The sequence below is a fragment of the Piliocolobus tephrosceles genome, chromosome 6 (assembly GCF_002776525.5).
Source record: "Piliocolobus tephrosceles isolate RC106 chromosome 6, ASM277652v3, whole genome shotgun sequence".
NCBI lineage: Eukaryota > Metazoa > Chordata > Mammalia > Primates > Cercopithecidae > Piliocolobus > Piliocolobus tephrosceles.
The window spans coordinates 29,184,837-29,198,885 of NC_045439.1; the positions used below are offsets into that span (position 1 = coordinate 29,184,837).

Sequence of the window (14,049 nt, forward strand, 5' to 3'; positions counted from 1 at the left end):
GAGGCAGGAGAATGCCGTGAACCTGGGAGGCGGAGCTTGCAGTGAGCCGAGATCGCGCCACTGCACTCCAGCCTGGGCGACAGAGCGAGACTCCGTCTCAAAAAAAAAGAAACAAATGAGGAAACTGAGGGCTGTTAGAGAGTTTACTACGGCTGTGGAGCTAATATGTTGCAACCTAATCCTTTATTTAGCATTTTAGAAAAGGAAGGATTTGTTCAAGCACACTAGCCAAAGTCTGATTCACTTCAGTTAGCCTGGGAGGATTACAAACTTGATTTATTTATTTCTCACAAACACAATTCCAGCCTCTTAACTGGATTGCTGACTCACTGATGTGCTCTCCCCTGTGGGCAATAGGTATAGATTTCTTGTTGAATTGCCTGCCAACTGTTTGGAGAAGGGGCAGGAAATTAAGATATAATAGCATGAAACCAGGAACACAAATCTGAGTGATTTGAAGGGAAACTCACCAGGGAGACGTTGTAAGCTCCTGCATGGGTTAGCAAATGGGTTATCAAATGCCATTTGCATTCTTCCATGTAAGTCAGATGTCTGGCAGCAAATGTACCATTTAAATGCACGTCCTGGGGCTGGTCTAAGGTGAAATTGTAACTATTGATAGAACACTGTTAGTGACTTCAAGACTGAGACAACCTGTAGCCTGAGGTGGGCTTTGGATGAGAGAAAGACTAAAAACCAGATTCTGTCTCTGCAGTGCTTTGGAGAGCTGATTGACAGTAATGTAGAAGTAACCCTTGAGTAGGAACTGTAGCAGGAGGATGTGTGGCAGAGTGGGAGTCAAACTAAACCCTAGGAGCAAGAGCTGTTAATGAGAGGAACCACAGGGAAGTACTGTGCTGGTGAGGTAAGACCAAGGCATGGCCCAGAATCATGGTCGATGCAAATACTGTCAACAACCTGCGAGGGTGTTGGCGGGCAAGGACCTTATAAAAGGTTTGGAGCAGGAAAGCTGCAAAAGATAGGAAACAGTCTTTGAACAATGTAATATTTTGGTGGCTTTAAAAAATTAGTAGAATTTATTAGCAACTCCTATTGGGAAGAAAGAGAAGGACTATTGACTAGTACATTAAGCTTTGAGTGGGGATAGTGGAGATAATCGAGCAGGGGTGGGGCAGCCTTCATGCAAAAAGATTAATTAGAATCTGCCACTCTAATACTCCTTTAACCAGAGTTCTGTTGTGCAGATGGCCAAGTATCAAGTTCCACAGAGGTCTGGGGACATCGTTATGATCCAGTCTGAACATACAGGAGCTATAGATGTTCTTTCAGCTGATTTGGAATCTGCAGATCTTCTGGGGGACCACAGGAAAGGTGAGACCTTTGGGAGTATAGGAGGTGGTTTGTTTCCAGTAGATACTTAAAGAAAGGCAGGCAGACAGACAAATGGAAGGAAAGGAAATGACTTGTGAAAGGAAGTCAAAGAAGCCAGTAGAATGTCTGACTGTGCCAACCTCTCTTAGCAAAATGCCGGGGGTACTCATGTTTCCTCATGGTTTCTCAGTGCTAAGCTGCCTGTCCTTTCAGTCTCCCCACCTCTGATGGCTCCTCCATGCATCTGGACCTTCGCCAAGGTGAAGGAATTCAAAAGCAAGCTGGGCAAGGAGAAGAACAGCCGTCTGGTGGTGAAGCGTGGTGAGGTGGTGACCATCCGGGTACCTACTCATCCAGAGGGGAAGCGTGTCTGCTGGGAGTTTGCGACCGATGACTATGACATTGGCTTTGGAGTTTATTTTGACTGGACCCCTGTAACTACCACTGACATAACTGTGCAGGTCAGTGATTCCAGTGATGATGAGGATGAAGAAGAGGAAGAGGAGGAAGAGATTGAAGGTAAATTTAACGTTAACATAATTTGCAGTTTTCTGGCTTAACCTAATTTCTGGTGACCATTTCCTGTGTTGTACCAGTCTTCTTCTTCCTTCGAAAGCAGTTGAGGAACTCAGCATTACAAGCTAAGCTGAGTAGTACAGGCCAAAGAGAACGTTGTGATGAGGTTGATACTGCTGCCTTAGTTGAAAGAAAGCCTCGTTTCCTTTAATCCGTACCTCATTGTTTTCCCAGAGCCCTCCTGAGGGCAGGAATGGGGTGGGAGCAGAGAGAGGGTGAGTCATGCTGCAGTTTAGAGGGATGGTCTTTCAGGTTGCATGTAAGCCAGAGATTATTTTACATCTCTCTTTTAGTTTGGAGATATTTATTCTTGGCCTGGAACCAAAGTGAGTGATTACAGTTTGCTACAGGTACCCATTCTCTCCCTACCCCAGACTCTCATAGCTGGCTAACTATTGGTTACTTCTTTACTTCACGCCCAGAGAAGTTTCATAAGGGTCTCTGGGCTCCATTCCAGTTTGTATCTGTAGTGTCTACTAAGGATGGCCCAGAGGCATTTTTTCAGGTAATTTAAGATTAGGTCCTAAGCATTAGTCTTATTCCTCTTATTCCTTGATTTTCTTATATAATCTTACAATCAATCCCTTAGCGTGCTTCTTCATAGAAAGCTAACACGGTGAAACCCCGTCTCTACTAAAAAAAACAAAAAAATTAGCCAGGCGAGGTGGCGGGCGCCTGTAGTCCCAGCTAATCGGGAGTCTGAGGCAGGAGAATGGCATGAACCCGGGAGGCGGAGCTTGCAGTGAGCCAGAGATCGGGCCACTGCACTCCAGCCTGGGGACAGAGCGAGACTCCGTCTCAAAAAAAAAAAAAAGAAAAGCAAGCTGCAGGGAAATCTACAGGTCTTTGGGAAAGAGGAGAACCTTGTCTCTTATTTGCTGCTTTTCAGGAAGCCAAGTGAAGGTGCTAGGGTCACTTCACAGAATGTTTATTTGCAATTCCTATCTCCATTAGCTAGTCCTTTCACCTATTAAATGAAAGAATGTCAGGATCTTTCCTTCTAAATATCTCTTTCTCCCTCTCAGAAATGTCCAGACACTTCTGAAGCTAGGAAGGCTCCTATCAGGCTAAATCATTGTTTCTCAGTGGAGACATTCTTGGCATTTGGGCTAGGACATTTCTTTGCTGTGTAGGTGCTATCCTGATTTTAGCATTCCTGGACCCTTGGGTGCTAAATGCAGGTATCACCTAGTAGTCACTGTGGTGACCAAAAGATCACCAGACATTTCCAGATGTCTGTCTGTAGGAGGGCAGTAACCTCCCCGCACTCTGAAAGTCACTGGGTCACCTGGTCCTTCCGCTCACCTTCAGGCAGGACTTACGCAGTCTCTGAACACGTATCCAAACACTCTGCCATTTTGCTCATGCAGAACCTGTTCCAGCTGGAGATGTGGAGAGAGGCTCCAGGAGCTCCTTGCGGGGTCGCTATGGGGAGGTCATGCCTGTGTACCGGCGGGACAGCCACCGAGACGTGCAGGCTGGCAGCCATGACTACCCTGGTGAGGGCATCTACCTGCTCAAGTTTGACAACTCCTACTCCCTGCTGCGCAACAAGACTCTCTACTTCCACATCTACTACACCAGCTGAAGGACTGCTGGGATGGGGGCAGGCTGTATTTGCTGGCTGAAGCAGGCTGCCAGCTGGTGCCTCTTGTTTGGGATAGGCAAGAGCCAAAGGTTCATGTGGGGCTCCTGAGCCTCACACCCTGTCTGGCGTGCCTGACTGTTGGCCCATGTAGCTTTTTCCCCTTCTTGGCTTCTGCAGGTGGTGGTGTAGTGCCCCTGTTCTGTGGTCCCTGACTCATACTCTTCTTGCTTCAGACTCCAGCAGATTCCCTCTTGAAGGCACCCATTGGGCACAAGCCTGAAAGGAAGCAGGGTGTTGTTTTTTAAAAATAGATTCATCTTGACACAGGTTTATCATTCAGATTGCTGCCCTCTCCTCTCCCAGAGCCCTTATTGCCAGTGCATTTAGTGGCACCCACTCTCTTTAACTTTTTGAGGTGCCAGAAGAGGGAAAAGCACATTGTCCATGAAGGAGCCCAATCTTTTGGTTGGAGAAAGCTCTATCCAGCCTGTCACCACTGCCATATTCCTGCCTGCTGGTTATTCTTGGTCTCTGCATAGCTGGGAGACCACACTGCCTTTGGAGGGCTGTTACTATTCCTGATGGTAGACGCCTCCTCCTTTCTCTTTCCTAAGTCTATGTTTTTGCCATTACAGCAAGAACTTTCATGCAATCTAAAGTGATGATCAGTGTAACCTAAGATCTTGTGGGAAGAAAAACTGCCTCCATTGTTTCCTGTTCTAAGAGCTGGTTTCCCTTACCATGGGCACCGGCAGTCAAAGTGGAGAGAGTGGAAATTAGGTACTGAATTGATGTCAGAACCCACATATTTGAAAGTCAAGTGTTACTATTTTTTTTTGGTATAAACAAAGGAGGAATGATATAATCTGAGAGAGAAGATGAAAAACAGAAAACCACTGCAGAGTCCTCACCACTTTTTTTTTGTCTTTAGAGTAGGAGTGCTATTTAGAAATGTTGCTTTGGAATCAAATGCAGTGAAACCCAATCAGGTTTCCAAAGTTTCTGCATTTAGGTTTCTTGCATTGAGGGCTTAAAGCTTTTGGTGTTCAGAGTCCCTTAGTTTAGGTGATCATGAAGCTTCACTATTGCTGCTGATTGTATTTGTTCTTTACCTGACCAAAGCTTGCATTTCCCTGGTGACAGCATTTCCTACTCTGTCACTCCTGAGGCTCAGGAGTGCCACAGAGTGCAGGTGGTGCTGCAGCCAGTAGTCACGGGAGCACCAGATGCCCGGCCCCCAGGCGGAGAAGGAGACGGAGGTGAGATGGGACCTCAGCAGTCTCTGTGTTTGTACCTCCCTGTCTCTTACTCCTCGTGTTATGTCTGTTACTGCCTGTGAATTCTGAAGAATAATTAGATTTATTTATCACTATATTTATTTTTTTTAGCACATTTCATTTTGCCTTTGAAACAGTTTCCATCTGTTTCTCAGAAGGCTTCCCATCTGTTCTGAGCCACTGAAGCCCCCTCTTTTATGGAGTTAAAGATGATATTTTTAGGATAATTTGGGAAGCGATGAGGTTTTATTTCTGCAGGTCAGCCCTGTGACAGCTTTGCAAGGAGTATGGCCCTTCAGAGATGGATGGTGCCACCTTACTCCATGTTTGGGGTACAGTCCAGCACTCCCCGTGAAGAATTCTAAGTTGTGAGGGAATCTGACCATTTGCTGGGGATTGAGTGCAGAGGAGTTGCCTAGCCAATCAGAGATACTCTGTGATTCCAGGATTTCAGAGTCCTTTGTCTCCTCTGAGGAGTCACCTTCTTTGTGATGTTTCCTTTGACTCACTCCTTCATTGTTGGATTCCTCACACCAAGCGTCTGTCCCTACAGTAGCATAACTCAAGGAACAGGGCTCCTCCCAGTGAGTCCCTAGTAGCGTCTGCATCACATCAAAGGGCAATATATCCCGCACCTGCTCTTCCCCTCGGAGCAAAGCCCCCAGCGGGATGGGATGTTGGGGACTGCCAACCATTCCCATTCTCTGAGCAGCATCATACCTCCATTATTTTATATTTGCAAATGTGTTTTGTAGAGGATTACACTGGCCAAAATTTATATACCTTTAAAGAAATTATTTTAGTGACTGTCTGTTGAGGCAGCGAAGAGCAGATTTGCTGTGTGTCATCCCATTGGATAGCTGAGTGACCGCTCTTGCATCATTGAAGCTGAATCATGCCTTAGCTAACTGAATATAATCTTTGTAAAATAATTTTCTACTGAGCTGTTTTCTAGTCAGCGAAAGCCTTGCTTATTTTTCCTGTTTATTATTAACTTCTGCCTTTCTCTCAAATTGAAACTGTCAGGCCATACACAGCAAGTTCCCAAGGATAACACTTGTTATTATTGATTTTCACCATGAGATTCTCTGCTTATTTTCTTTGGAATCCTAGTTCTGTTGCATCAGGGAAGCCTAAGGGACTTGTTCCCCTCGCCTCTGTGTGCCTGTTAGTGTCTGGTCACTTTTGATGTCCTGGGCATGGTTACATTTCATTCCATACTGGTTTTTCACCAACAGTCGGGGTTTCTGTGTTCCATTAGCACAAAATAGCTGAAGAAGATATTTTCACCGTCTAATTCACTATTCTCATGTTACATTTCTGAAATAATTGAACTTTAGGGGCAAGATACTGTTTACTGAAGCACAGGTAATTACAGAGAACCCACAGCCCAGCAAATTCTAAGAGAGTCATTTTTCTCAGCCCCTCCCAGTCCAAATGTATAGACCCAAACAATGAAACAAAAATCGTTTGCTTTGATCCTCATCTTGTTATCTAGAGCACAAATAAATATTAACAAACAATTGAAAGAAAGTGCTTCATAGTAGGAGAGAGATTGGAATTCTCTATACAGAGTGACTGAGTTCTTAAATTTCTTTAGTTTTAGTTCTGCCACTTTGTTGAGAGATGGGACTTTTAGAAAGGAAGACATGTTTAAAGTATTGATTTTTCCCTCAGTGTTTTATTGTGAAAAGATTCAGCAAACAGCTTAAGAGAAATACACATATATTATAAACCAAAAAGTATCTGAGACAGGTCTCAATAAATTTAGAGGTTTATTTTGCCAAGGTTGAGAGTCCGTGCCGGGGCCTCAGGAGGTTCTGAGAACACGTGCCTAAGGAGTCGGGTAACAGCTTTATACATTTGAGGGAGACAGAAGTTCCAGGCAAAGCCATAAATCAATACATGTAAGGTATACACTGGTTTGGCCTGGAAAGGCAGGACATCTTGAAGATGGGGGTTTCCAGGTCAGAGGTAGATCAAAGAGTTCCTGACTGGCAGTTGGTTGAAAGAGTGAAGCTCTACCTGAAAAGATGAAGTCAGCTTAAGTTAAAGTAAAGGGGGCTTGTGGAAGCCGAGGTTCTTGTCATGTAGATGAAGCCTCCAGGTGGCAGGCTTCAGAGAGAACAGATGATGAATATTTCTTTTTAGACCTTAAAAGGTGTCAGACTCTCCAGAAAAGACCTAATAGATTTTCTACAGAATGCAATTTCCTCTACAAGAGACAGCTTTGTAGGGCCATTTCAAAATATGTCAAATAAATATCTTGGGGGGTAAATTTCCTTTAGGGCCTGCTGTCATGTGATGCTACACCAGAGTCAGGTTGGGATTTGATATTTGATTGCCACAAAGAGTCTGTTTGGTTAGTCTTAAGATCTCTGTTTTAATGTTAATGCTGGTCAGTTGTATTTAAATTCCAAAGGGAAGAGGGTAATATGAGGCATGTCTGACCCCCTTCTTCCCACCAGGGACTAGTTTTTCAGGTTCCTTTGAGATCCCCTGGGCCAAGAGAGGGGTCCATTCAGCCAGCTGAGGGGCTTAGAATTTTATTTTTGGTTTGCTGTATATATATATATATATGTATACACACACTCCCCACATAAATGTAAAAATTTTAAACTACCAATTCTTAAGCAAAGATGACTCTAACATTCTGTTCCTTTTGACAAGTGTCCAATTAGAGAATGTTGAGAATGTTCCCTGAACAGACAACCTCAGCTCTGTCAGAGAGCCCCGGATTTTTAGCAGACCTGTTTCATTCAACAGGGGTTACCCAGGAGGTGGTCTTCATAAAAATATTTCTAGCCGGGCGCGGTGGCTCAAGCCTGTAATCCCAGCACTTTGGGAGGCCGAGACGGGCGGATCACGATGTCAGGAGATCAAGACCATCCTGGCTAACACGGTGAAACCCCGTCTCTACTAAAAATACAAAAAACTAGCCGGGCAAGGTGGCGGGCGCCTGTAGTCCCAGCTACTCCGGAGGCTGAGGCAGGAGAATGGCGTGAACCCGGGAGGCGGAGCTTGCAGTGAGCTGAGATTCGGCCACAGCACTCCAGCCCGGGCGACAGAGCAAGACTCCGTCTCAAAAAAAAAAAAATATATATATATATATATATTTCTTGGAGGCCAGGCACGGTGGCTCACGCCTGTAATCCCAGCACTTTGGGAGGCCAAGGTGGGCAGATCACTTGAGGCCAGGAGTTCGAGACCAGCCTGGCCAACGTAGTGAAACCCTGTCTCTACAAAATACAAAAAGTTAGCTGGGCATAGTGGCAGGCACCTATAATCCCGGCTACTCTGGAGGCAGAGGCAGGGAGAATTTCTTGAGCCCAGGAGGCGGAGGTTGCAGTGAGCCAAGATCATGCCACTGCACTCCAGACTGGGAAACAGAGCAAGACTCCATCTCAAAAAAAAAAAAAAGTTGTTTCTTGGGCTCCATCTTTCAAAACCTGCGCTATATTTCCCCTTTCCCTCAGGCCATGATCTCTGCTGTTTTCCTTACTAACTGGCATGTCAGTACAGGCGTGATTGTGAAGCTGCTCTGGAAGGGCTTTATGCTAACCTCTGTTGCTTGATGACATGTCCTCAGGACTCTGATATTAAAACTCAATCCTCAGATAACAGGTAGCTTTATCATGGAAGTAGGTAGCAATTTGGAATTAGACCATTCTTAGTTTTCTTTCTTAATGAATTGATACATGCACTTTAAAAGAATATTTTTGTTATTTTGGAAAGAAAAACTCAGGCTTTTAAAAAAGTGTAGGTTGTCCCATTATAATATGTATATGGAAGGGTGAAATCTGAACACTGTCTTATATTAAGCAGTGGGATTAGGTATTATCATAAAACGTCTTAATCTATAGGAAATATGAGTTTATGTTTGAGTCCTGCTCAGTCCCTCTTTGAGAGAATTAGTTGAAACCCAGACTCTAAAGTCTGCTTTTATATTTGTTAAGACCACTTATCTGCAGAAGATTGCCTTTTAACCCCAATGGTTCTAAGGTGTGGAGTGGAGTGACCCTGATATTTACATTAGTATGATACTTGTTTTAGTGGAGCATAAGGGAGGGACGTAAGTCACACCGTTTTGTGCTGCTTGATAACTGTCTTTTAAAATTGATCCCAAGGAGTGAAAACAAAATAAAATGAGGGGGCAAAGGGTAGGAGTATCGGGGGAGGGGAGAGCAAAGCTATCGAATGTATCTTAGAATTTTGCTCAGAAATCACTGCTCCCTCTCAAGTGTTGCATTGTCCCTGCCTAAACCAAGAAGGCCAAACAAAGCCCCTCCTGTTTGAATTCTTAAGGTAAGAAATTTCTAAGCTAAGAAAACACTATAGACTAAAGCCAGTGATAGTGGAGTTCATTTACAAATAGGCATGCCTCACACACTGAGTCCAAAGGCAAGACACTGGCTTTGAAATGAGGCTCATGATCTGATTCCTATTTTATGTACCTGATTTCTTTTAGGCCCCAGGTATGTGGACCAGAGTTAATGTCATGGCTCTTCATTCTAAGATATGATGAAAAGTTGCCCTAGAAATCTAGAGATGCATGTTTATTTAATTCCATAGTTTAAAAAAATTTTTTAAGCAGGTAGTTGTGGCTTATCTGGGGGTAAAATAATATACGTGAAATTACTTCCAGAGGACAAGTATATTTTCTAAAGTTCTGAAATAGGATCATGAACCATTTTGAAGTTTTGGTTTGAAATATTATGGTATATGATACTACCAAAGAGCCCTTAATTCAGAGTTTAAGGGGCTCTCTTCCTGAACTCTCTTCATCACTCAGGGTTGAATGCGTAATGTTCCTTGCTATTGATTGTTATTGTTGATTCTTAGGATCAGGCCAAGAATCATCTGGAAAACATTATCTTAATTCCTTCTCTCATATCCTAAACAGTACATTTTACTAAGAAATTCCACATGAAAAACTCCACTCATGTCTCCTGAGATTATCCCGTTAAGTGAAATAGCTTTCATTTAACCAAGCTAAATTATTTCCATTTAGCCATGTTAAAGAGAAGTCAAGTCTGGAGAAAGCAATCCTGTAACCCATGACTCTGGCATACCCATTTTCCCTTAACATAACGGGAAGTGTTTTGAAATTCCCAGAAGACAGCTGTTTTGTAATCAAAGTGATGGATTATAAGAAAGCCAGACTTTGGAAAAGGATAATTGGAATAAAGGGAGGTGCTTGAAGATTTTCTAAACTACTTTATGCCATTTAGCTTCTATTTCTGAAGGGCTTTCTTTGGTGCCAGGTACTCAGATCAATCAGTTGACTGAAAGATGATCATGTTTTCTTTATAAAGATTTAAGCAATTGGCAACCACAAAGACATTATTTCCTTACTGTTCTGTATCATGGACTGTTGCTGACATTACAAAAAGGGTCTGGAAGAGAAACCGTGTCACTGTTTTATCTTTTTTCTTTAAAATACAAAAGTATCCCAACTAATCATTTTTTATGGTCAGCTTGTTTTACATGTCCCCTGTCATGAGAAATGCTATCAACATCTGTGATTTCTAAGAGCTCTTACCAAATTGTTACTTAATTCTTGTGTCCTGCTGAGTGGTTTTTCTTTTAAAATACCATTTTTGTCACCCTGTGGCACTGGGTGTGTGTTACTGCGATTACACTGATGATTCTGAGCTGTGCTTCTTTAAATAGCTCAGTTCTTGTGTTTTATATTATGTAACAGTTTTGTGATGCTTTTGTGCATTCTTTGTCATCTCTTCCGAGTTTTCAAATCTGTCATAAATAAACTTTTTCACTATGCACCTGGTAACATCTGAGTTGTATTTTAATGAACCTGATTTACATTTTAAATTCTTTGTCTTTCATGTATCTTCCTTAAGAAAGGTATTCTATAAACCCACAGGAATTATTTCATAATCTATTAAGATTGTAAAAGTTAAGAAAAACTAAAAAGAGGCCGGGCGCGGTGGCTCAAGCCTGTAATCCCAGCACTTTGGGAGGCCGAGACGGGCGGATCACGAGGTCAGGAGATCGAGACCATCCTGGCTAACACGGTGAAACCCCGTCTCTACTAAAAAATACAAAAAAAAAAATTAGCCGGGCGAGGTGGCGGGCGCCTGTAGTCCCAGCTACTGGGGAGGCTGAGGCAGGAGAATGGCGTAAACCCGGGAGGCGGAGCTTGCAGTGAGCTGAGATCCGGCCACCGCACTCCAGCCTGGGCGACAGAGCGAAAATCCGTCTCAAAAAAAAATAAAAGAAAATAAAAAAATAAAAGAAAAACTAAAAAGAAAAAAATTGAGAATAAGATTAATAATAGATCTTTCATCTGCATTTAAATTCATGGCAGAGTATCATGAACTGGGAACTGGGATTGGAAAAACGGTTTATAGTGATGATTAGTGAGTTCTGAGTTTTAGGTCAGCATTTGGTCCCAGTGAGGCCCGTTTCCCCATGAACATACTCTGTTCAAATTTGGAACCTCGACTTTGGATACCAGGCCAATCATTAACGTAATCTGGGTGATATGAATTTAGCCTGTTTTCATTTACAAAAGTGACACCACAATATATCTTTGCTATCTTTTAAACCACTGCTTCTCCACATCCCTGGTGTCTGTTGCAGAATAAGGACTCATATCTGAGCAGGAAGGGTAGCATTTAAATATTTCCTTCAGTGATATCTGTGATCCTAAAATGAACCTGTTAGATCATTCTCTGCTTTCTGTTGCAACATATTTTAGAGGTTGAAGCATAAAAGAGGAAGGGATCTGAAACAACTGAGGTAAATGAATGTAATCACGAAACTACCCTACAACTAACAAAAAGCCCAGGCAGATTCCGTGTAGCTGGAGATCATTAATGATTCATGTTTGGGTACGCTGGATGTAATATGTCTCTGTCAACACATAATATATTTTAAGATTATTATTATTTCTTGAGATGGAGTCTCGCTCTGTCGCCAGGCTGGAGTACAGTGGCGCGATCTCGGCTCACTGCAACCTCCACCTCCCAGGTTCAAGCAATTCTCCTGCCTCAGCCTCTCCCATAGCTGGGATTACAGGCACATGCCACCACGCCCAGCTAATTTTTTGTATTTTAGTAGAGACGAGGTTTCACCGTGTTGCTCAGGCTATTCTCAAACTCCTGAGCTCAGGCAATCCACACTCCTCAGCCTCTCAAAGTGCTAGGATTACAGGTATGAGCCACCGCACCTGGCCTTAAGATTATTTTTTAACTTTTAAAAGCATTCATATGTTTCATATCATTGACCTTGACATAGCTCAAGATTACAAAAGACAGCTCACACATTACAGCTCTTGACATTCAGCCTTGATGTTCTTTCACCCGTGCAGTTGTGACTTAAACTCAGCAGCTATCCTTAGTTCAAAGTATTCTCCGAAAGTAGAATTGCTTGTGACCTTGGAAGCAAGAGCTAAATAAGTTATGTTGAGAAGTAAGAGCCGGCCCAGCTACTCGGGAGGCTGAGGCAGGAGGATCAAGATCAGCCTGGACAACATGGTGAGACTCCATCTCTAAGAAAAATATTTTTTAAATAAAGAAAAAATCTAGGCCCGGCATGGTGGCTCATACCTGTAATCCCAGCACTTTGGGAGACCGAGGCAGGTGGATCACAAGGTCAAGAGATCAAGACCATCCTGGCCAACATGGTGAAACCCGTCTCTACTACAAATACAAAAATTAGCTGGGCGTGGTGGCGTGGGCCTGCAGTCCCAGCTACTTGGGAGGCTGAGGCAGGAGAATCGCTTGATCCTGGGAGGCGGAGGTTGCAGTGAACCGAGATTGCTCCACTGCACTCCAGCCTGGCGACAGAGTGAGACTCTTCAAAAAAAAAAAAAAAAAAAATCTGAAAGTTAAGAGGAGCCATATCTTGGCCGGGCGTGGTGACTCTCGCCTGTAATTCCAGCACTTTGGGAGGCCAATGTGGGCAGATCACCTAAGGTCAGGAGTTTGAGACCAGCCTGACCAATGTGCCTGTAATCCCAGCTACTTGGGAGGCTGAGGCAGGAGAATCACTTGAACCCAGGAGGTGGAAGTTGCAGTGAACCTGAGCTCTCACCACTGCACTCCAGCCTGGGCATGACAAAGCAGGACTCCATCATTAAAAAAAAAAAAAAAATTAGTATCTTATGAATATGTATATCACCTGTTTATCCAGTAAGTTTGCCACTTTCCTTGATGGATATGTAAAATTTCTGAGGAACACAAGCCTATAATTTTTGCTTTCTTCTCAGGTATTTCCTGACAGCACCTCCCTATTGCTTTCCTCCTCCTGATGTATTTCTGGGGACTTGTTACTTCCATAGAGTTGGAATTACCAGTATCAGGCCACTCCATTGTTCTTCCTTCACTGTGGCCATTCCCACTCCGGGAAGACCGCGTATCCAGTCTCCCTGTGGCCTCTAGCATATCAGGATCAGGTGTCTGCTGAGTGTGATATGGAAAGGAAGGACTTGACTTACCACTCAGCCGTTTGAGAGAAGCCCCTACTGGAAAACGTTCTGTAAAAAGGTGATGGTCTTTGCTACGATTTAAATGTTTATGTCCCCTCCAAAATTCATGTTGAAACTTAATCTCCAATACAACAGTATTCAGAGGTGGGGCCTCCAGGAGGTAAAGGTCCTAAAAAGTTCATCTCATTTCATCCCCAGAAGCTACCCCAATCTCCCTACGGCATCTCTGCCCGGAGATGGTCCTGGTTCTGCCTGAACAATGCCAAGCATGGGAACTTGCTCCCTCCAGAGCAGCCCGTGGTACATTGGTACCTGCTTTGTCTGCTGAGCTGGCCTGGTCACACTGCTCCCAGCACCATTTGTGACTGGATTTACCTCGAGTGCCTAATCCTGGGACTGGTCTGGAGAATGCTGGCCCTGAAGATGAGGGGCTGGGTTGAGAGGTCCAAATGGCCTCTCAGTACTGGAGTGGAATTTTTTGTTTTCTTTTTAGATGGAGTCTCATGCTATCGCCCAAGTTGGAGTGCACTGGCACGACCTCGGCTCACTGCAACCTCCACCTCCCAGGTTCAAGTCATTCTCCCACCTTAGCCTCCTGAGTAGCTGGGACTACAGGCGCCTGCCACCACACCCGGCTAATTTTTGTATTTTTAGTAGACGGGGTTTCACCATGTTGGCCAGGCCTGTCTCGAACTCCTGACCTCAAGTGATCCACCTGCCTCGGCCTCCCAAAGTGCAGGGATTATAGGCATGAGCCACTGCGCCCAGCCTGGAGTGGAACATTTAACAACAGTACCATTCCTAGCCCTGAGAACTAAGCCGGT

General features: G+C 44.0%; 1 protein-coding gene across 4 annotated transcripts in view; it reads left to right on the forward strand.

The window, feature by feature from the left end:
• The window catches only part of TMED8 (transmembrane p24 trafficking protein family member 8), a 44,724-nt gene extending 38,209 nt beyond the window's left edge, over positions 1 to 6,515 (forward strand). For all 4 annotated transcript variants that reach the window (XM_023184891.3, XM_023184893.3, XM_023184894.3 and 1 more), the window contains 3 exons: positions 1,206 to 1,332; positions 1,546 to 1,851; positions 3,279 to 6,515. In XM_023184891.3, the coding sequence (XP_023040659.2) occupies positions 1,206 to 1,332; positions 1,546 to 1,851; positions 3,279 to 3,496 (651 nt within the window). In that variant the 3' untranslated portion in view covers positions 3,497 to 6,515. The remainder of the gene's footprint in view (positions 1 to 1,205; positions 1,333 to 1,545; positions 1,852 to 3,278) is intronic.
• Positions 6,516 to 14,049: the final 7,534 nt, after the last annotated feature.